We start from the raw sequence: 24,152 nt of genomic DNA, 5'->3' as shown, positions 1-24,152 counted from the left end.
CTTCGGTACAAACACACAAACTGACAGACATTCTGTTACTTTAGCAGATTTTCATGTTCTCTTATAAAGTGAAACTTGCAGTGGGCTAAGATACGATTTTCCCCTTTCAGTACCTTTATCCCATTCCATCCCCTCCCCGCCTACTGCATGAAAGAACTGACCAATAAATGATAATTTTTCCCCTGTCATAATATCCACGTATATACTATATCCATTACCTAAGGTGTCTGAAGAGGATTATATGTTTCCGCCTCCGGTGCAAGCTGAAGAAACTATCATTGCCCAACCTGAAAAAGTCTCCAGGTATTGATAATACTTTCCAGTATGGCTTCGAAACCGATTAATATCCGCTGGATTGGAACCGGATCTCAGCCATACTGAAAAATCATTTATAGCATCGTATTACAAACATTTTTCCACGAATTATTAAAAGTATCAGTTAATATTTATTGATACTTTTATTTTAAATTAACCAATCAAAAATCAGCAAAAGTACCCAAAGTTTTTAGTCACAACTAGTGTAATCAACAGCCTAATGTCCACTCCCCCCATAAATTACAACTAAATTTTAGCTAAAGTCGGAGGTTAGAGTAAATATACAATTATGAAGAAAACGCAGTGGAATATCCAGGGGGGGAGGGGACAATGGGATGTTTATTTCACTAGTCTCTAATGATTTATGATAACGTTTTCTTTTTTTTTGTTAGCCTAACAACTTTGGGCACTTTATGAAATTTTATTGTTTGGTACACTAAAGGAGGGGGGGGGGGGGGTAATGCAACCATCTCGTAATCAGTGAGCAAATGGCACTTAGAATTCGAATTTTGATCTGAAATTTTGCATGAGTAATCCTTCGTATGTCAATTTTCCCTAAATCGAACAAAAAGTTGGAAAAGTAACGGCAAACGGCTGGCAGCTCAGCCGTTTTGCCATTTTTGGGCTATCTTCAGAGCAAATTAGTCAAGAAACCTATCTCACATAAAACTCTTTGCCTCTCAAAAACGTTATCAAACGGTTCTAGCCGGTAGCTGTTGGTACTATAAATTTAAAAAATGGTTATTGCTATCATTTAACATGAATTAAACCAAAAATATGTTATAAAAAGTTGATTCCTACGTAATTAATGATGAATTTGCCCTGAATATAGGCAAAAAACGGCTAAATGGCTTAGCCGGTAGCCGTTACTTTTTCAACTTTTTGTTCGATTTAGGGAAAATAGACCTCTCAAGGATTACTCATGCAAAATTTCGAATTCTAAAAGCCATTTGCTCACTGATTACGAGATGGTTGCATTAACCCCCCCCCCCCTTAAAAGACTAAAAATTTCAACCACTAATTGTAATCTGAATAAGCAGTTATTTTTTAAATATTCTTCATTTCTAACATCTTATTTTTTGTTTAGAGCTATTTTTGATCAGCCGCCTGCTAGCTCTCCCGACAAAACCGGTTTTGATATTTTACAACAGTACAAACAACCTTCTAGCTTTAATAAGCCAGGTATTATATTAAATACTAGCGGCTACGGCTACGCCCATATAGGCCTCTTGGAAATTGAGGAGGGGGGAGTTGAATTCAATAGCCCAATTTTTATTTTAGATTCAAAATAAAAAAGTAAAAAAAATAACTCCTCCAAAATAGTTATAAACCTTCCCAGGGCCTCTGAGAAGCTACCCTTTAAAGGAGAACCATATCGGGTCAGCGGTTAGCGAGATCCTCCGGTGCAGACAGACAGACAGACAAACAAACAAATTACTTTATTTTAAGGATAAAAAAATAAAATATTGAAAAATCTTCGAAAGCTTATTTTAAAAATCTTCCATACTTTAGATGTTTCTGTAGCCAAATCCAAGTCGGGTGGTGGTTCAGTATCTCGTGTGGAGGAAAGTACAATGCCAGATAATTCTACTCAAATAGATCCGTTCTTTGCTGATCTTAAGTTTGAGTTGGCGGGACTTCCTGAGAATACAGAACAGGTTTGGAAACTTACAAGGGAGGGAGGGGACATTGAATTTGGATTGATTGGTTCATTTTGTTAAACGTTTCTACCACTACCAAGGGGTAAATTTTTGTATCATTGTGTATGTACATCAATCTACTCTACCGGCCGGCCATTGTGTTATCCCTTTCCCTGGATTTAAGGTCAGTTAACTTATATCAGTTCTAAAGCCTAATCAATATTTTTTGCTGTTTAAGGAATTAACAGAATGGATAACCGAAGTTGGTGGTGAAGTAATGTTTTCTGACTACCAGGGAGTTGTCGACTATCTTATTACTCCTGTAGAAGGTAAACATTTTTGACTACCAGGGCGTTGTCGACTATCTAATTACTCCTGTAGAAGGTAAACATATTTCTGACTATCAAGGAGTTGTCGACTATCTAATTACTCCTGTAGAAGGTAAACATATTTCTGACGTCCAGGGCGTTGTCGACTATTTAATTACTCCTGTAGAAGGTAAACATATTTCTGACTACCAGGGAGTTGTCGACTATCTAATTACTCCTGTAGAAGTTAAACATATTTCTGACTACCAGGGAGTTGTCGACTATCTTATTACTCCTATAGAAGGTAAACATATTTCCAGTATGGCTGTGAAACCGATTAATATCCGCTGGATTATAACCGGTTCTAAGCAATACTTAAAAATCATGTATCGTATCATATCCAGTTTTCTATGGATATAGAAATGTACTATCATAATATTAAAACCAGTTTTGTTAGATGACTAAACTGGTTTTAATCTTATAATTGTACATTTTTATATCCGCGAAATGCTGTATATAATACGATGCGATTAGTGGGGGGGGGGTTGACACATTTGCGTAAACCTGGAGTTTAGGCTTTATCTTTTGACTGAGAGGATAGGTTATTAAAGATAAAATCATTCTTATATGATGAAATAGCCGCAACTTTAAGATTTTTGGGATAGGCCTCCAGGTTCCGGAGCTGCAGGCCTCCAGGTGGTCTCTGTACAGGTAAAAATGAAAAAACAATTTTTTTTAAGAGTTAGAAGTTAACTTATAAAACAAAATATGCATCTTTTTTTAATGTTATTCACATATTTGATGAAAAAGATAAATCATTCTTATATGATCAAATAGCCGCAACTTTAAGATTTTTTGGATAGGCCTTCAGGTTCCGGAGCTGTAGGCCTCCAGGTGGTCTCAGTACAGGAAAAAATGAAAAAAATCTTTTTTTTAAGAGTTAGTAGTCAGCTTATGAAACAAAAGATGCATATTTTGTTATATAATTTTACCTCTAGGCTCTAACTCTTAAATTTTTTTAAAAATTTTTACCTGTACATAGACCTCCTGGAGGCTTATCCAAAAAATCTTAAAGTTGCGGGTATTTCATCATATAATAATGATTTTATCTTTTATTACCTATCCTCTCAGTCCAAAGATAAAGCCTATACTCCAGGTTTACGCAAATGTGTCAAAACTTCCCCCTTACTATTCTTACTAACAGGGAGTTGTCGACTATCTTATTACTCCTGTCGAAGGTAAACATATTTCCAGTATGGCTGTGAAACCGATTAATATCAGCTGGATTAGAACCGGTTCTAGGCAATACTATAAAATCTTGTATATATCAATTTTCCTCAATTATTAAAATAGAAATCATAAGATTAAAATCAGTTTTGTCAGCCCCAAGGAAAAGCTGACTATGATATTATTCGATAAACAACAATCATAGAAAATCTCCTTAGCACTGTAGAAACTTTGTTTTGCCGTTTTTAAAATCTTATATAGACATACAGGGGTGTATTTTTTAAAATTTGATCCTGCTGAAAAAAAATTTTAAATATGTGGTTGGGGGAAAAAATGTAAAAGTTAAGAGAACTGAAAGCATTTTTTTTCCATTTTCTCACCTTTTTGGTGAAAAAAAACTAAAAGAATATGTGGGAGGGGGGATAATATGAATAAAATAAAGAGTTTGAAAATATTTTTCCATTTTATTTCCTTCCTTGCTGGAAAGAAAAACTAAGAGGGGGGAAAAAATAAAAAAAATTTGCAGCAGCATACACCCCTGTAGACATAATACCCAGGATTTTTTCATATTTTTTAGGGGGCCATGGAAAGTTGAAGTACAAAGAGCACCTGACAAACTACTGGATAGATGATTGTTTGGATGCAGCTGAGTAAGTATCCTTATGATAAAGTAACATGATGTTAGGTCTGTCGGTACCTAAGGATTAATCTTATAATTATTAATTACAATATCCGCGTAAGGTTGTCTAACTAAACTCTGTAATTGTATGTATATTATACTATATAAGATGGAAAGAATTTTAATGTTCGAGGTAGATTTGAAATCTGCATCAAAGTTTAAGGACTTTTTCTAAAATTCGGTTTTTTTTTTGTATAATTCTTTATTTAATAGCGCAAATGCAGTTTAAGGTAATTAACTCTGACATCTGTGATTGGAGAAGCTTAAAAGTCATACATCATTCAAACAATCAGAGTGCGGATAGTTTTCAATCCACCAATCACAGATGTCAAAATTAATGAACTTAAATTATATATGCGCTTTTAGATAAAGAATTATACAAAAAACGAATTTTATTAAAAGTCCTTAAACTTTGATGCAGATTTCATTCTTTCCATCTTATAGGTATAGCTTAATGTATATGTATTTTTTTTTGTTTAATTTAGAATGTTGCCTAAGCAGTATTACCATTACCCTGTCAAGATTATTCCAGATTCTGCCCCACTCAAAGGAAGTGTGACTTGTGTATCAGGTAATTGAACAAGTTTAGAATTGTCCTATTGATTTCAAACTTCGGATGATGATTCCTTTAAGAGTTAGCTACGATTTAGAAGTCGTATCAACTCTATATATATTCGTTACCAGAAAGTCAGTATGTCCATTTCAAAAATGCTGATTTTTAACTTTGGAATGCTTCTTTGTTAAAAAGGCATAGGTATTGATTTTACTTTTATTTTTATTTTGCTTTCTCGTCTTTTGTAAGGTTATTTGGACTTCCATGCAGTGGTCTCCAAATACCTGCCTTCTGCCTGTCTGTGGATCTCATTGATTTAGGACTTGAGAATGATATTTGACATATTTTTTTTTATGGTTTACTAATGATTAAATATCCTTGTGGTGACTGGTCCAAATGGATTTAGATTCGCTATATTTGTATTCTTGTCTAATATAATGTATTAAAAATACTTTTCTTTTAGGATATTCTGGAAAAGAGCGCAATTTTATCAGCACTGTCATTGCTTTGCTAGGAGGAAATCCTCAGGTTGGTAATTTTATTTTAAGTGGACTTAAGCACAATAACCATTTTTGTGTGTAAATATATAGTCATATCGACTATAGAATTAGATTTCACCATGGTTCTATATGAAAAAAAGTTTTAAATTATAAGTATTTTTTTATAGACTATCATCAAATGTTTTGTTAAGTTCAAACTGTTGTTTCAAAACATTTTACACAAAATTTTCTTTTTTCTTTTTAGGATATGTTTTTGCTAAGAAGGATAACTAAGACAAGGGTGTAGTTGCCTCTCTATATATCTATCTATGAAAAAGGATTCTTACCTTTAGAATAGAAAATAAAGAGACCACGATTTTGATTATTTAGATACGTTTTATATGTTTAAATTAGACAATAATAGAATATTAAGATTGTGAACATTAACTTTAGCTAATTCAACATTAAACTTTAGCTAATTTGACATTAAGATTGTTCTAAAAGAATGCTTTAAGGTGTCTGAAAATATTAAAAGTCAGTCATAATTAAATCAAACAATCCTTAAAAGCACAAAAAATCACAAAGTAAATTATTAATCACAATAAGAACAACATATTTATTATCATTACAATTCAGCTATAGACCTTTCACATTGGAACTCAGATGTCAATTGAATGTACGTCAATGTAAACAAGGATCAGCTGATGGAAAAATGTGGTGTGCATACATAAATGTGAAGTCAAATGTCGTCTTTTGTGTTGGAATAACATTATAATAAATTAATAACTTAAACAAATATAATTTTGTTACACTCCCGCAACAAAGATTTCAACACAATAGCGTACATTCCTTAAACAGTTAGGTTATCATAAAACCTCTACTGAAAATAAAATTTGTCATAATTATGTTATTTAGTTAGGTTGTAATAAAACCTGTACTATAATAACATTAAATAACTCATTTTTGCAGTTAGATTTATAATAAAACCTCTACTGACAAATAGATAGAAATACATTTTTATGGTTATATTGTTTGAAAAAACCTGTACCATAATAATAATAGTGTGAATAACTCAGGAGATTTACAGTTAGGTATGGAATTCTACCTCTACTGATAAAATTCTCTCAAAATTGTTGAAATACTTTCTGTATCAATCCTCACAATTCATAAATCATAACACTGGAGTTGATTGAATTGAAACAATGTTTTTTAATTAAGGTAGTAAATCACAAAATTTAAAATGATGCCTAATTATTACAATGAAATTAAAATTATAAAACATGAAATACAAAATAAGAATATAAGTTTCTATGTAGATATTTTTGGCTTGAAGAATAAACCAGATGGTGACAACTTTAAATCATTTTAACTCTTGAAACATTACATACAAACTCTCTGTCCTACATTAGGCTTAAATTCAGGAATGTATTTTTCCAAACCTTTGAGGATTTCAGAATATGGTGGTTTTCCATGTGAATTGGTTAGACAAAACAATACAGAGTAACATGGTCTTTCAGGATTAATCTTATTCATAGATTTACACCCTTTGCATAATAAAATCTTTGGAACAGATTTTATATTTATGCATTTACCACCATGACATGAAAGAGATGATTGGAGACAAACAGCACAGTGTTTATATATGAAATCCTTCCTATGCTTAACTCTTTCCTGTGTTGAAAGATTGAGGAATTTGGAACACTCATTTACACTGTGATTGTGTCCAGAAATAACACAAGGAAATGATCTCTCACCAGCAATTGGCTGCTTTGGTATGTTAACAGACTTTATCCTTTTGTGATAGGAGATACATGACTCCTCGTCACAATTAGAATACTTTGAAGCAGAATTATCATGCTTTAAAATAAGATCATGAATTTTGAACTGAAATCTTACTGTATCCAACAGAACATTAAATGCTATTCTGCCTTTAACATGAATAGAATCCTCCTTAATCATATCCATCTGCTTAAAGAATTTTTTCTTTGCATCAAGATTCAAGAGGCATAAGTTGTAAGAGTTTAAGAAGAAACTCATGTGAGAATATACACATCTCAAAATCCTTTAAAAATCCAGAAGTAGAATCCAGGTATAAATTTATTTCTTCAAGAACTGCTTGAAACTTCCTGTAGTATATAACTGAAACAGCAGGATTAGCATGACTGTCAGGTAAATTTAGATCATGTAAAGGTTGGACAAGATTCATCAAAATAGGTTTAGGATCTCCATATTTGTGAATCATGTAAGATTTGATAGCTTTATAATCATGCCTGTATCTTGTGACTTCTTCTTGATGAGTTTTAACAAGATACTTGGAATACAAAAAGTCAGCTTTTTCAGCAGAATAATCAAAGTCAAAAGTTAAAGCCTCAAATTCATGAAAGAATCTATAAATGTCAATATTAGGATCTGTAGAGAATTTACTCAAATTACCATACAATTTTTGGCATTGAGATTTCTTGAAGAGTTCCTTAGACATGAAGAGATGTCTAATATCAATAGTCCAATCAATTGCATTCTTTACTACTTCAGCAGCAGATAGAGCTAACTTAGCATCATGAAATTTGAAAGTGATGTAGTCTCTAAGAGAATGCTGCAGTGAAGATATTTGCCTATCTACAACAGGAACATGGCCATTGTGCAAATAGACCAAATAAGAATGAGACAAATCCTTACTAGGAGTAGCAATTAAAATCTTGGAAAGAAAATGCATCTCATCATTCAGAACTTTATCAACAATATCAACCTTCTTTCTTTCATTATCCAGAGTTGGATTGTCAGTTGGAATGATGTTTTCAATATGACCAGAACAAGAACTACTGTCTACAGATAATGAAGACTGATCCTGAACTTTACGTATAGAATAAGAAACATTACTGCAAGAAATTGCAGAATCCAAACCTTCAAACTTGGCAATATAATCATGAAGCTCATGTGAGTTTTGTATGATATTGGTAGGAATGACATTTACCTCTAAGGAATCAACTGCATTACTGCTATCACTGTCAGCTGAAACATCAAGCTGAGTTTTCTTAGTAAGAGAGAGAAAAAGATGATTAGGACAGTTAACTAGCCACTCAAGTTTACTTTCCTCAATCTGAAGAATTAAAGCACAACATTTATTAATATGTGTAATAGATTTCATATTGAATGCTAATGCTTGAGCAAAATGTAACCTTACATTCAAATGTTCATAGGATAGAAAATGGCTATTCAAATGAGAAGAATTTGAATATACACTGCCATATATTTCTAGTCTAGAAATCAGTTTTTCAGCATTGGCAAGAAACAAGTCCAATTCAGTAATTGTACAATTATCATTCAAGTCTGGAAGTGAAAGGTCAGAACTTGAAGCACCTGAATTACTCAATGAACATGTGCTGCTATAACCTGATTCAGATTCTTCAGGTATTAAGGGTAAAAAACTCAAATGTTTATATGACAACATGATTCAGTTATGATTATCTTGAATAGGCAATTATTGAGAATGAAGATTCAGAATTAAATATTCAACAAAAACCGAACAAAGTATTTGATTAGGTAGTACAAGACTCCTTTATCAAAATACTTTATGCAACAAAATTTCTTGCAAGTTAATTGTAATCTGTACTGATAAAACAGAACTCTCCTTAAAAAGACAAAGAAAACAAGAAAAGAAAGTTTTGTATCTGATACACACAAACTTTAACTCAATACAAAATAGTAAATCATACACACCAGTAGTGTATACTTAAATCGTGATAGTGAATGATTTTAGGATTATATGTAATAACTTGGTAAGAAAAATGAGTATGAATGGATTTTTCCTTGCTCAGATATTCTTATTGTCAGAAATTACAATGACAAGGATGACAACATCAATAAGTAGTATGAAAGTAAATGTTTAAAGATAACAATTATAATATTTCATAAAGTTTTTATTACATCAATTAAACTGTGAACTTACAATCATTTATATATAGCTAATTCTCTTAAACATTCAAACAGAAACCAGAGAAAATATTTTAGCCTTTGATTTTGTCACAACAATGGTATAGGGAGATATGACCCTTATATGAAGGCTCCACCCCTAGAAATTGGGTAAGTAGACTTGAAGAGCTCCACACTTAGAAAAAAGGAGGGAGAAGAAATGCTATCCCTTTTATCTATATTGGGTTGGAGATTTTATGATATTACCAAACTATTTTGTCCTTGCCTAACAAAGCAAATAATAAATAATTTGGGAGGTATGTTAAACCATGTCTTTCCTTCTGAACAATAGAATAGAACAACAATTATGATTTCAATCTAGTTTATACAAGCCATTAAATCATTTGAAGGGTAGAATTATGAATAATAATTGGGAAAGAAATATTTCCCCTATTAAATATTCAAACTGAAAACTATGTTTGAAATAAATCATTAAGTATATATAAACTATTATATAATATTTCGCTGACTCCACCTATAAGTGAAGAGGGGAGGGGAAATAAAGAGAAATGTGTTACCACAATTAGCTCCGCCTATGATGAGGGTAGGAAAATGTGAAAAGGGGTTACAAACCCTTTCTAATGAAATACCTTTTTTTAAAAAAAGGGGAGGAGTAGTAAACCCCTTTGAGTATGTTACTATGTAATGATGTAACAAAATGGGCACACAGAACCAGATAGCAACATTCTTTATTCCTTTTCCTTGTTAACCTGTTATCAACAATTGAACAGGGAGGAACATACAAGAGAAGAGGTCTAAATAATTTTGAATGATAACTTCTTAGAAGTTTAGAATATTACGAGTGTAATGTTTCCTTTAATATTATTAGAATCAAAGAAAACATACAGTAATATGTGAATGTACAATTACACAAGAATAGGTATATTAATAATAGGAATGTAGTTTTCCTTAAATATATTCTTATTTTATATTTGTACCCTAGAAAGAATTTTTATCTATAAGACAAAAGCTTCATAAATTAGGACACAAAAGCCCTGATAAATACTCAACCATAATATACAGTGAAATCACAAATGGTCTACCTTTTGAGAAGTAAAAGGAAGAGGGTTGTATTCTACACTTTATGGGAGAGGGATTTACAAAGATGAATAGTACATACTTGAAGTGTACAAAACCTTTCAATAGATTATCCCTTTTCTATGACACAAAAAGGGGATGAAAGGGAGCAGGAATGGGTTGTAATAAAACCCCTTTCCAAAAGAACTTAACTTCCACCCTGAGAAGGAGGGGGAAGAGGAGAAATGGATTTAAACTAACCCTTTTCTTTGAATTACTACACTATAATAACTGTAGTAGGGATTAGAGGTACTCTAATGAGCTTTGAAAGTTTGGTGGTTTTATTAACAATGGATATATGTACCTTAACATTATTAACACTAACCTGATATGTTATGTAACAAGTAACATAAAAACTCACCACTGTATAACAACACCAATTAGCAGTACATTTTAATTCACTTGTTGAAAAAATTAAGTTGAAATTAAATGCCTTGCCTTTGAAAGAAAGAATTGAATTAACGTAAAAAACACGCAAACGTTTTTTAATGAAAATCGCTAATAAAATCTTTTAGAACTGAAAAAGGATTCTTACCTTTAGAATAGAAAATAAAGAGACCACGATTTTGATTATTTAGATACGTTTTATATGTTTAAATTAGACAATAATAGAATATTAAGATTGTGAACATTAACTTTAGCTAATTCAACATTAAACTTTAGCTAATTTGACATTAAGATTGTTCTAAAAGAATGCTTTAAGGTGTCTGAAAATATTAAAAGTCAGTCATAATTAAATCAAACAATCCTTAAAAGCACAAAAAATCACAAAGTAAATTATTAATCACAATAAGAACAACATATTTATTATCATTACAATTCAGCTATAGACCTTTCACATTGGAACTCAGATGTCAATTGAATGTACGTCAATGTAAACAAGGATCAGCTGATGGAAAAATGTGGTGTGCATACATAAATGTGAAGTCAAATGTCGTCTTTTGTGTTGGAATAACATTATAATAAATTAATAACTTAAACAAATATAATTTTGTTACAATCTATCTATCTAACTAACTCTGTATTAAGGATATGTTTGCTAAGAAGGAAAACACGGACAAGTGTGTTGTTACCTCTCTATCTAGCTATCTATCTATCTAACAAACTGTTCTTTGGATATGTTTGCTAAGAAGGATAACAAAAACAAGGGTGTAGTTGCCTCTCTATCTATCTATCTAACAAACTGTTATTTGGATATGTTTGCTAAGAAAGATAACAAAGACAAGGGTGTAGTTGCTGAAAGAGACTAAAAGTTACCTTAGTGACTAGTCCTTCACTCAGCCACAAACTGGAGGCCAATCATGGTTCTCTGAAATCACACAAGTAAGAGATCAATAAGAGTAAGGTAAACGTTAACCCTCCTGTGATTGAATCTGTAAATAAAAGATATATATTTAACACAGGAATTTACAAAGATAAACAAAAGATATATGAGGATAAAAACTAGAGTATGAGTTGAAGCTAGGTCGTGCTTCTAAGTAAATATAAAACTAGGTGGAGATAGTTCATTCTCCTAGGTAAGTAATAGTGGAGATTATTCATTCTCCTAAGTAAGTGATATTTATGATAATATTGGTGAGACTGGTTCGTGTCCCTAGGATAAACATTAGAGCCATGTATGTGCTCTTAAGATATATACAAATCACAGGATGTGTTGATTGTGGAGACATTTCTTTCTCACTGGAAGATCTGCTGGTTCACCTAGGTAGGTAGGTAGGTGATTGATAATAATCAAATATTGGTATTATTTTTATTTTTGTTTTTCTTTGAGAGCTTTGTTTAGTTCCTTTTCAACTTTCAGGTTATATTCCAGGGCACGGATTTTGCTTTTTAGACTCTTTATCTCATCTTTGGCCTCTTCCATGTCTCTAGCATTGTCGTCCTGCTCATCTCTCAAGTCTTTTTGCAGCTTAGCCACTTTGTTCTCAAGTCTGTCTATCTTTTTCTGGGCTCTGTCATCTGGTTCTTGTTTTTCACTTCTTTGGAGCATTAAATCTTCAATTTGTCTTTTGAAGTGTGAAGTTTCTTTGTTGTGCATTCGTTGAAGTAGCTCTGTTTTGTTTGTTTCCTCCATCAGTGCTTGTTTAAAGTCTTCTCTGCAGTCATTGAATGTAGCAACTTGTGATTCTAGTTCAGCTATTTTGTTTTCTTGTTCCTTGATGATATCTTTTAGCTGAATATTTTGGATGGAGTCTGCTTTGTCTTCGATGGTAACTACTTCCATGGTTGTCTGTTCCTTTTCATAAATTGGTATTCCTTGTCTCTCAAGCTGGCTTGCTAAGATTTCTTCAATAGCTTGTTTTACAATAGACTTGAATTCTCCCTCAGTTTGTCTTGAGGCTTTCTTTGCTAGCTGGGTTTTGCCCTCTATGGCACCCATAAGAGAGAAAAGCCATCTCCTTTCATTCACCAATTCTCTGTTGTTGCATTCATTGTCAGGCAGCTTGTAACCAGGAGTTATATTTAGATGGACTGGGGCTGGTTCCATGTCAAAGTTTTGTCCCGTTATCTCACGGACTCCACTTGTATGATGCATGATGATGGCTTTGGCGACTTTTTCTGTACCAGCTAGGCTTAATTGGTGTCCTAGTCCGGTTTTTCGGTTGTATTCTTCAAAGCAATGAGCCATTACTTCTCTTCTTTTGGTGTGATATCTGTTCATGGTAAGTGTCCATTTGTGACCATTCAGGGGTGCTGATCCTAGAGCATGAGTCACTTGTTTTAGGAAGTAGTTTGCTTCTTGAATTTCTTGCCAGCGGTGTTGCAATGATGGGGTGTATGTTATAGTTGAGAAGGTAAGTCTTATCTTTGAATATCCTCTGCGGTCCATTGGGATTAGTTCAGCTATTTCTTTTGTAATGGCAATAACACCATCTCTTCCCAGGCGCTCAAAGTGTCTATTGAAGATGGAGGCAGTGATGTAGGTCCTTTTGCTTGTTTGTTTTGCCTGCTGGATTCTTTCAGAGACAGCATTTGCAAGGTCATTGATGGTGCCATCTTTGATGCTATCAAAGTGTATTTTACCATCCTTGCTTGTTGCTTTGGCCAGCATGGACTTTGAGACAAAAAAATCAACTATAGCATAGTGTTCTTCTTCTTTAAAGTTAATTTTCTTGATTGCAATGCTGTCCCAATCTAATTTTCCTTGATTGGTTTCGTGGTTGGAGGAGCTGGCAGTGGCGGCTGAGGTTCTTTTGCTGGATGTTTCACGATAGGGGGATCTTCTATATTCTCTGGATGGTTGTCTGCTGTTTCTTTGTTGATGTCTATGATCCCTTGATAGAGACCTCTTTCGTGGCTCTCTATATGGTGAGCGGCTTTGCCTGCTACTTCCGGCGGATTTTTCTCTTGATAAGCTCCTTGTGGAGGTCCAGTGATTTTTATTTCTGGAGGAGCTTCTTGAACGCTTTTGACTGCGTTTCTCTGCATCTTCAAAAGAGACAGACTTTCTCTTTTCAGATTTTTCAATTTCACCTTGACTTTCACATTTTTCACTGGGTTGAGGGTGATTGGTTGACTTAGTCGTGTCAGCCTCATGTTGGTTGTCACCACAGTCAAAGATGTCATCAGAGAGAGGATCTAGGTCTTTGATCCAGTCAAAAATTATGACTTCATTGTCTTCAGACATATTTTCCGACATTTCAATTGAGGTAATTTCTGAAATGGAGGAAAAAAAATTTGTTTTGTTGATCTCTACAAAGAATTTTTGGTGTTTCAGAAAAAAATCACAAAGAAAAAAAAAACTATGGCATTTCTATTTTTTTTTTTTTTTTTTTAAAAGGAAGGTATTGTGAAAAAAAACTTTTGGGAGAATCAATGATGTAACTAGTTTTACAAAAGAATGTCGATTTTTGTAACTGTGGGGTTAAATTAATCATTAGCAAGCTTCTTTATATAAAAGGATGACTGTGGATTTGAAGCAAAAAAATGACTAATTGTAACTAGTTTCTTTTCATAAAAACGCCGTAGGTTGAAGGTAGATACGTTTATATATTATAATTGTGAGCAAAGAAAAACAAACTAATTGTAACTAGCTCTTTAGCATGAAATATAACTGTAGGATTAAAATGACTTTTAACTATTTAAAGTATAACTGTAGGATTAAAATGATTTTTAACTAACTCTTTTTAAAAATAAACTCGTCGGTTAAAATAACAGTAAAAATACATTTATAAATCACTATTTGTTGAGTGGATATAATTCCCATTTCCCACGTCGGGTTGAAATTCTTTATTGTTTTGGTTTGGTGCGGCAGGTTTGAGAGGGGACATGTTTTCTCTTTTTAAAAATTCCTTTTATGCTTTCCATTTGTGTATGTATTGTTTGTGATAAATTATCACAGAAAATTGTTGGTGATGGTCGTTATAAGTTTGTTCATTTCTAGCACTTAAATTTTCGTAATTATCAGTTCAATTTTTGAGGGTAGTTTTTAGGGAAAATTTGTTGCGCCTATTTTCGTCCATTTCGCGCGCGTAATATCTTTGAATGCCGCGTATATTTATGACGTTATGAATGTCGTCTTCCGTTTAGGTTTGAAAATTTGAGATGGGGTTTGGACTACTTGTTGTTTGATATGAAATTTTTGGTGAAAATATTGTTTAATATGATATTTTTGTGGTTTGTTGTATTAATCGACGGAATTGAGGCATACACAATAATTTTTGATTTTTGAAGGGCTGGTTCTTGCCCATTAGATTCGACATACAGGAAATATGATGAATAGGGGAAGCATGTTGTTTTAGATATGAAAATTGAGGGGAGAAAGAAAAAAAAAAGTGTAATTGTTGAGAAAAATGAATTAAAGAAAAATAAAAAACAAAAATGTGGTTTATATATATTTTTTTTTTTTGATTAATACAAATGTGTTGGTCATCTGATCTTGGTTTTTGATGATTATTTTGATGGAATGATTTGTGTTTTCCAAGGTGATGAGATTTCTTCTTATATCTGCCTGAAATGAAAAACAAATAAGTTTTTGGTGAAGATGGTTGACTAGGGATAATTTGAAGGAATGCCGGTGTAAAAGAAAAAAAAAATGTTTTTGTATTTGTGTTGGGAAATTTTCTAACTAACAAAGCTCCGAAATAATGAAACACTTGTCGTTGTTTACATGTTATTTATTTATTTAATATTTATTTTTTTTTTTTCACAAATATTACAATAATAAAAGTTGAGATTGGCTTGTGTTGGTTCATAAGGTTACCAGTTGGGGGTGTGTTCTGCAAGTTCTTTGTCTTGGTTGGGATCGTAGGTCATGAAGAATTCTCCTAGATAACCTGTTTGGAGTGTTTCCAGTAGGTTCGTACCTGGCATACCTCGTTTAGTCATGCAGTCTGCTAGCATCATGTTTCCTTGAAGCCACATAACTTTTTCCACATGTCCATGTTTTTGCATTTGCTTGACACAGTGAATCTCTCTTCTGAGTCTAGCATTAGCCACTTGTTTGTTTGACCGTATTGATTCATATGATGAGTAATTGTCTACTACTCCTACTATTGGTATTTTGATGTTTAAGCACTCCTCACCCATTTGTTGGATTCCAATTGCTGCTGTTAGAGCTTGTTCCATGGCCAACGTTTCTGCCTCTAGTGTCGATAGGCAGGTTCGTTTTGGTTTGCCTGCTTTCCAGGCAATGGGTGCCGCCTGTTTTGTGTCTTTGTTTGCTATTAGAATGATGTATGCAATGACTGATTCCTGTCTATCACAAATATTTCCATGGCTTGCGTCTGAGAAGCACCATAATTCCGCGTTGTCTAGATTGCCAATATTGGGGATGGTGATGTATGCTTTGTTCATTTGCATTTTTGCCATTACTTTTGCCGCTTGTTTCATGTCTTCTATGGTTCCATTGTGGAATTTTGAGCTTATGTGGACCATTTCATAGCTTAAGTCTGGTCTCGTTGCTCTTATGACCCAATTAACTTTGCCCATGATTTGGCGAAGAGTTGTCGTTTCTTCTGGTTTTAGGGGGCTTGCGGATTCTTTCATACGCTTTGCATCAAAGGTTGGTATCTCAATAGAGTTCAAGTATTCGTGTTGGTCTAGAGTTATGCGATCTTTGCTTTGCTCAATGTGGAATCCTGTGTAGGTAAAGTTATTTATCTCAGTTTTTCCAACTACTAGGTCTTTTAATAGCTTTGGGATAATGTTGTTTTCAAAGTTATCCGTACCAGCATGTAGGAAGTCGTCTACATGAATAGCTATTAATCCCTCCAAAATATCGTCTTCTTTGTATAGGTACAGGGCGGGATCTTGGCAAGACTTTTCAAATCCTAGTTGTTCTAGTTTTTCGTCTATTTCTTCGTACCATTGGCGAGATGCATCAGTTAATCCATTTAAACATTTGTTTAGTCTCCAAAGCATCCCTTTTGCGTCTGCTTCCTTTGGGGGTTTTATGAATACTTCTCTGTCTAGTATTTTTCCTTGAAGGAAGGCTGACTTTATATCTGTACAGCAGACGTTCCAGACATTTGCTGCTGCCAGAGTGAGAAGAAATTTTAGTGACGTTGATTGAACTGTTGGTGAGTCTGATCTTATGTTGCTTTCTTCTTCATATCCTCTTGCTGTAAGTCTGGCTCTGATTGATCCTTCTTTCTCTGTAAGTACCCATGTCGTGGTAATTGCATTCTGCCCATTGTCTGGAACTTCAGTGTAGGTGCCAAAGTCTTTTAGTTTTTGTAATTCCTCTTGCATAGCTTTTAAGCCTTCATCAGTCTTCTTAGTATCTGGTGTTGTCATTGTGGCGAGAATCTCGTCATGTACCCATAAGGCAAGTATGTATTCTTCATTGGACCTTTTCGTTTCAATTTCTTCTGTATTGACTCCAATGGTGTTGTTTAGGTGCGGGAAAGTGATATTATACCAGTGTCTGTTTGTTTTTCCAACTTTGCCTCCCAGCGAGAAAACTTTGCCTGGTCTCCATGTTCCTTCAAGTTTGCATTCTACTAGATCTCCTTTATGGAGAGTCGGTGGTTCGTATGTTGTTGTTTGTGTTTTGTCTTTTTGCTTTGCTTTGTTCTTTTGTTTGGCATTGTCTTTCTTTTTGGGATTGGTTTGGTTATTTGCAGTTGGTGTTTGGACTTCTACCGTTGATCCATGAGGCTCTTGTGTTGATGCATTTTCATTTGTATTATCGTCAAATGTGTTCTTGTCAGTTTGACTGGCTTCTTGTAGGTTTTGGTCCAATTCGTTGGTGCTATCAGAGGTTTCATCTTGTTCATTTACTTTCTCGGTGTTTTCTTCAGTGGTTTTGTTCTCTCTATTGTTAGCTTGTAGTTCTGATGCTGTAGTTCTAGATGCATGATTTGTGTTTTCTGCTTGATTTGTGTTTTCTGTGATATTTCCAGTCTGGGTGTTATCACTTTGGGTTTCTTGTCCATCAGTGTCGTGATTGGATGCATGTTCGGTGTTTGCTTTGATAACTCTATTTGCACTGCATTTGTAGAAGAAGCTGCCACAGCTGACCATTATGATCTTTCCATCTTGAAAGACAACTTTTCCGGAGAACCATTTCTTGTAATTAGCTCTTTTAAAATAGACTTTGTCACCATGCTTGTAGACTGTATTGTTGGTACGGATTTTGGCTTCTAGTGCTTTCTTTAGCTTGAGTGCACTCTCTTGTTTGATGAATTCTTGTCTAGCGTTTTTCATTGCTGTGAGATGCTTGAGCAGGGCACCTGAGATGCCTTCATCATCCCATGTTGGAAGCGGGTCGGTGATTATGTTGGGTAGTTTGGGGTTTTTTCCAAAAACTATTTGGTATGGACTAAATCCTTGAACCATTAGTAGGGAGTTCTTAGCAACTAGAGCCCAGGTTAGGAGTGTATCTATGGGTACATCGGGATTGTCTTCTTCTAGTGCTTCCACGATGTTGTCATTTGTCCCATGGTTTTTCTCACATATACCATTTTCCCAGGGTGACTCCGCTCCAGTGGTGTTGTGTTCCACATTGAATTTGTTTGTCAGTAGTAGCATTGTTTCATTGCAGAATTCTCCTCCATTGTCTGTGAGGATTTTTCTTGGCGTGCCAAAGATGCTGATCAATTTTTCCATGAGACCATTAACAATTTCTGCAGGCTTTTTCGTGTTAATTATTTTTGCCATTGTGAAGCGATAGAACAGGTCAATGATATAAAGAATGTGTTTGCCATTCTTTAGCTTTTTGAGATCCATGGCTATGACGTCATTCACATCCTTGGCCATTGACATGGCTACTGCGGGTTTGTCTGGGTTCCTTCGTCGTAGAACGCAGCCTTCGCAGGGGTCAATGATTTTGTCTAGCATTTTACTGAATGTTGGTAGCCTAGCATTGGCATGCTTGAGAAGGTCGACAAAAGCTTGTTTGGGCCGATGCCCAAATTGAGCATGAAGCTTTTTCAGTAGTTTCATTTGAGTTGCTTCATCAGCATTTTTGAGGTCTATGGCGGCAAAGATCTCTTCAAAATCATCTTCTGCTAAGAATATGTCATGCATTTCTCCATCCTCAAGCAAGTTCACAATGTAGTGTCCGGCAGTGGTGGTGCTGAGGTCAACTATTTTTCCGTTGATCGAGGCTTTGTCTTCTTTCATGTATAGGATTGTGTCATTATCCTGTAAATCAGATTTTGACATAAGCATTGGAATGTCAGAGGGTATGATGTAGACTGTGATGATTCTTTGTTTGTCGCCCATGTATACTGGCAGTTCCCATTTTTCTGTCGCTGTTAGGAGTTGGTTGTTTCCAAATCTGAATTGTTTGTTGGCCTTGAGTGGTCCCATTGTTGCATCCCTAAGGTCTTTGGGAAGTGATCTCAGGTAGATTTGGAGCCATTGTTTTCCTGCGACTGTCTGCGAGCAGCATGTATCTAATGCTGCACAGTTAAGTGCCTCATTAGTGAATCTGCTCAGTTCTGGGTCTTTCATGTTGTCAGATAGGCAGATACTTCCTGGTTGATCTTCAGAGAAGTTGAATTGTGATTCTGAATCAAAGTCATCATCCTGCAAGTTTAAGTCATTGAGTCCAAGGTCATTCTCAATATTTTCTTCAGGTTGTTGTTCTTGTTCTTCCGTTGTTGCATGGATTTGATATCCTGAGAATCTCTTTGAGTTTAGATATTGAGCTTTCATCTTTTTGTATTGGTTGCAGTCTTTTAGGATATGATTTTTAGATCGGCAGAAATTACACCTTCTGTCTTGTTGAGGTTGATATGGTCTAGACATTCCTTGTCTTGGTTGTTGTTGTCGTTGTTGCTGTTGTTGTTGATATTGGGATTGTTGGGGTCTAGATGGCTGTTGATTTCTGCCTCCTCTGCTAGGCCTGCTTGATCCTCTGTAGTATTGGTTTTGTTGTTGTTGTAAGAGTTGCTTCTTTTTCCATGCTTGTTTTTGGTAGAAGCTTGCTGCATATACATCTTCTTTGATTTCAGCTTCCAGGTCCTCCATGGATTGGCCATCTGTTACCAAGGCTTGTTCGTGCCTTATTTCTTTTGATGAGTTTGTTTGTAGCTCATTGAGTCTGTCTGACAGGTGTATCATAATGGAGTCTTTGATGTTTTTGTATATATTTGTCATGTTCTCATCTTTGTTGTTTACAGCAAGAATGAGTTCATATTGAGTTTCTGACAGGTTTGCCGTGCGCAGAAGGTGAAGTGCCTTACCTAGTTCTGTGAGTGCACCAATATTTTCAGTGTATCCTTGACATACTTTTTCAAATTGAGGTAAATACTGTTTGATGGGTTGATCAGGCTTGCTTTTGATATTCAGAAAGTCGTCCCATTTTTCTGCTGCCTTTGTTAGGCCTGATTTTTCCAGGTACTTGTCAAGTACCTTCAGAACCTTTTTAACTCCTTCCTCATCGTCATTGAGGGATTCAGGCGTGTGTTCCGAATAAACATAATCTTTAAGATCATGCCCAAATTTGGAATTGTTGGATAGGTTGTACGCTATCACTCCACCCTGGATTTTCTTTTCCACATGCGTCATTCCGCTCCATGCTGCTATGTCTCTCTTGAACTCTGCGTAGGTCTGACATTCTTCTAGGTCAGGAGGGTTAACAATGGGTTTAAGAATTGACATTTTTATTCACTTGTTTCGGATTTACCGATTGCCTTATTGATCTCTTTTTCACAGTATCACTGATGCTCGTGTTGATCACTTAAGTTTGATTATTAATCGTAGCGGATATCCGCATTCACTTACGGGGAACCGTAATATTTAGGCTATGCTTTCGTTAGCCTGTAGGGTAACCTTTCTTTTTCACTTCACAGAGAGAATTTCTGATTGCCTATACAATGTTAGCAAAGCCTTTTTCGTAGCTCTGGTACCATTGAAAGAGACTAAAAGTTACCTTAGTGACTAGTCCTTCACTCAGGAACAAACTGGAGGCCAATCATGGTTCTCTGAAATCACACAAGTAAGAGATCAATAAGAGTAAGGTAAACGTTAACCCTCCTGTGATTGAATCTGTAAATAAAAGATATATATTTAACACAGGAATTTACAAAGATAAACAAAAGATATATGAGGATAAAAACTAGAGTATGAGTTGAAGCTAGGTCGTGCTTCTAAGTAAATATAAAACTAGGTGGAGATAGTTCATTCTCCTAGGTAAGTAATAGTGGAGATTATTCATTCTCCTAAGTAAGTGATATTTATGATAATATTGGTGAGACTGGTTCGTGTCCCTAGGATAAACATTAGAGCCATGTATGTGCTCTTAAGATATATACAAATCACAGGATGTGTTGATTGTGGAGACATTTCTTTCTCACTGGAAGATCTGCTGGTTCACCTAGGTAGGTAGGTAGGTGATTGATAATATTCAAATAGTTGCCTCTCTATCTATCTATCTAACAAACTGTTATTTGGATATGTTTGCTAAGAAGGATAACAAAAACAAGAGTGTAGTTGCCTCTCTATCTATCTATCTAACAAACTGTTATTTGGATATGTTTGCTAAGAAGGATAACAAAAACAAGAGTGTAGTTGCCTCTCTATCTATCTATCTATCCATTTGTCTGTCTATCTAATCTAATGTTTGCTATAAAGGATAACAAGGACAAGGGTGTAGTTGCCTTTATATCTATCTATTTATCTATCTTACTAACTCTGTATTTAGGATATGTTTGCTAAGAAGGATAACAAAAACAAGAGTGTAGTTGCCTCTCTATCTATCTATCTAACCATTTATCTATCTATCTAATCTAATGTTTGCTATAAAGGATAACAAGGACAAGGGTGTAGTTGCCTTTATATCTATCTATTTATCTATCTTACTAACTCTGTATTTAGGATATGTTTGCTAAGAAAGATAACAAAGACAAGGGTGTAGTTGCCTTTATATCTATCTATTTATCTATCTTACTAACTCTGTATTTAGGATATGTTTGCTAAGAAAGATAACAAAGACAAGGGTGTAGTTGCCAGCACACATCTGGTCTGTAATGCTCCGGAGGGTCCCAAATACAAGGCTGCACTCAACTGGGGTATCCCTGTCATTCATAAGGTTAGAATACAATGGAATGGTTAGGGTTGGGTCGGATACTTATTTAGTCGGATACCGGATATCCGGCTGATTTATAATATTGAAGTAGCAAAAAATTTCTTTATACAAATCTTCTGCCGTTTAGCCGCCGACTGCCGTCTGCGGCGTCTGGCAGCTGCCAAGTACAGCTCTCGCCGCCAAAAATTATGTTTTGAATTTCTAATATAAAATTTCATACAAATGAACATTATCTGAAAAAAAAGTTCTTCTAGCTTCAAAAATAAGAAAATTACATTCATTTTAAATCAAAAAAGTAGGGATTTTTGTTGTATTAGAAGATTATATCGCCGGATATCCGGCCGGATATTTAATATCCGGTATCTGGCCGGCCCAAACCTAGGTATTGAATATATTATTACTTGCACCTGATTTTCATGTTATCCAATAAAGTGAAACTAACAGCAGGCTAAAATAACGATTCACTCTTTCCTTAGTTTTTTTTATGAAATCATTTTCTACTGTTATACTGCAGGGAGGGAGGGGACATTGGGTTGTTAAATAAACTTGTCCCCAAAGTATTCTTATTAGTTAGCCTTACAACCTTGGGGACTTCAATTGAATTTTGATTGGTTGGTTCATTTCGTTGAGTGTTCAAACATTTCAACTACAAATTGTAATCTACAGAAGGTGTAATTTTGTATCATCATTGGGGATGTAAATCAATTTATCTGCCATTGTCTAATCCCTTTAGATTCCTGATTATTTGTAGGATTGGATGAGAGCCTGTCTTAAAGAATGGAAATGGATTTCTGAACAGCCGTTTTTAATAGGTGAATTTTTAAATTAATCTTCTTTATCCATGAAAGGGGACTATCCACGAACGAGAGCACATGATTCTTAGTACCTTCCAGCATTGATCCTAAGTATTTTCTTTCAGAATATAATAGGTAACCATATATCATTAATGTATTGACGAGAAAATTTATGTTTCACCATGTTTTTTTAGGTATTTTAATTGATTTTGAAAACTTTTATGAAGCTAATTCTTTTAATAAAATGGATATTTGATGACACATATGCGAATACTCGTGTTATATAGATTGTAAATTAATCCATATTAGCATTAATTTGAACATACATATGAGATATAGTAAATGTGCTTTTGACTTTTTTTAATTTTTATCATTTGACAACATGGACAATTAAAGACACCCCGAACTCAACAAAACGTTTGATAGAATTTTGACTAAAAAAGCTGAACATTTTTTTACTTTTTTTCAACTTGAAGTGGTGAAACTTAAATTTTCTCGTCAATATATTAATTATTGATAGTGACCTATTATATTCTGAAAGAAAATACTCAGGATCAATGCTGGAAGGTACTTAGAATCACGTGCTCTTGTTCGTGGATAGTCCTCTTTAAATTCTAAAAAATGTTTGATTTTACGAGAGAAGATGAGATTAACTGTTAATAATAATAATAATAATAATAATGTTTATTTGGTGCTGCTAGGTACCCCCTAGCTTAGGAGATAGCACATACAATACTCTAAATTGCTGCTATCTATCGACAATTTAGAGTTTACATTATGATGTTTAGTCTCATACAAAAATAAAATAATATATACTAAGAGTTTAATTATTAACTAAATATAAATTGGTGGAATAAAAGGAAAATTTTCAGGATATGCACCAGGAGCTACAGAAGTACTATCTTGACCAAAATGGGGATAGTGTATTTGATTCCTGAAGCCCCTTTTTAAGGAAGACAAAAAGAAAAAAAAGAACATAAAAAATTAAATGTTAAAGGGAAAATCGAAACTTTAATTTAGTTAAATTGAGTTGTGAGAATGGTAAAAAAAAGAAAAACACAAATAAACATTTATATTATGTTAGAGAAATCAGTAAATAATAAGAAGGATGAAAAAATAGATTAAGGATTTTAGAGAAAAATAAAACAAAATAAATCAATTATGAAAGCAAAGAGAGTATAAAAGGAAAAATTATAAGATAGATCATAATTTTAATACCATATTTTAAGTTTTAAAATTTCATTGAAGATTAATAAGTTTTTATTTAAAAAGAAAGGAGAAAGAAAAAAACACATAAAAAGGAAAAAAAAGCAATACTTCAAGACTTTGTCATTCTATTATTTTATTATTTTTTAAAAACAGGGATGGCAATCCGTCAAATTTTTGGACCTGATTCGGATTCTTACAAGAATCCGTCAAAAAAATGGATTCCGGATCCTTATTTTTAGCGGATTCCGGATTCTAGCAATATTTTAAAAAGCTTTTTTAAAGAATGAATTAAAAAAATTAAGTGCTACATTTGTCCTAAAAATTAATGTTCTTAGTGTTCTCTATAATTCACTTCCGAGAATCGAACCAGATTTTAAAAGATTTTATATATAATGATGGTAATCTTTGCCTTTAAAAAGCGGG

At 34.1% G+C, this 24,152-nt stretch overlaps 1 protein-coding gene across 1 annotated transcript in view; it reads left to right on the top strand.

The window, feature by feature from the left end:
- Positions 1-216: 216 nt before the first annotated feature.
- Positions 217-24,152, top strand: part of LOC145327167 (DNA topoisomerase 2-binding protein 1-like) — an 82,448-nt gene continuing 58,512 nt past the window's right edge. The window contains exons 1-9 of the mRNA XM_080170736.1: positions 217-303; positions 1,403-1,497; positions 1,828-1,973; positions 2,194-2,284; positions 4,068-4,140; positions 4,655-4,740; positions 5,186-5,250; positions 21,604-21,729; positions 22,478-22,538. Of these exons, the coding sequence (XP_080026862.1) occupies positions 242-303; positions 1,403-1,497; positions 1,828-1,973; positions 2,194-2,284; positions 4,068-4,140; positions 4,655-4,740; positions 5,186-5,250; positions 21,604-21,729; positions 22,478-22,538 (805 nt within the window). The 5' untranslated portion in view covers positions 217-241. The remainder of the gene's footprint in view (positions 304-1,402; positions 1,498-1,827; positions 1,974-2,193; positions 2,285-4,067; positions 4,141-4,654; positions 4,741-5,185; positions 5,251-21,603; positions 21,730-22,477; positions 22,539-24,152) is intronic.

This window comes from Acartia tonsa, chromosome 8 (genome assembly GCF_053477335.1).
Source record: "Acartia tonsa isolate MP-2025a chromosome 8, ASM5347733v1, whole genome shotgun sequence".
NCBI lineage: Eukaryota > Metazoa > Arthropoda > Copepoda > Calanoida > Acartiidae > Acartia > Acartia tonsa.
The sequence above is the reverse complement of the archived record's forward strand: the minus strand, read 5'-3'. Positions and strand labels throughout refer to the sequence as shown.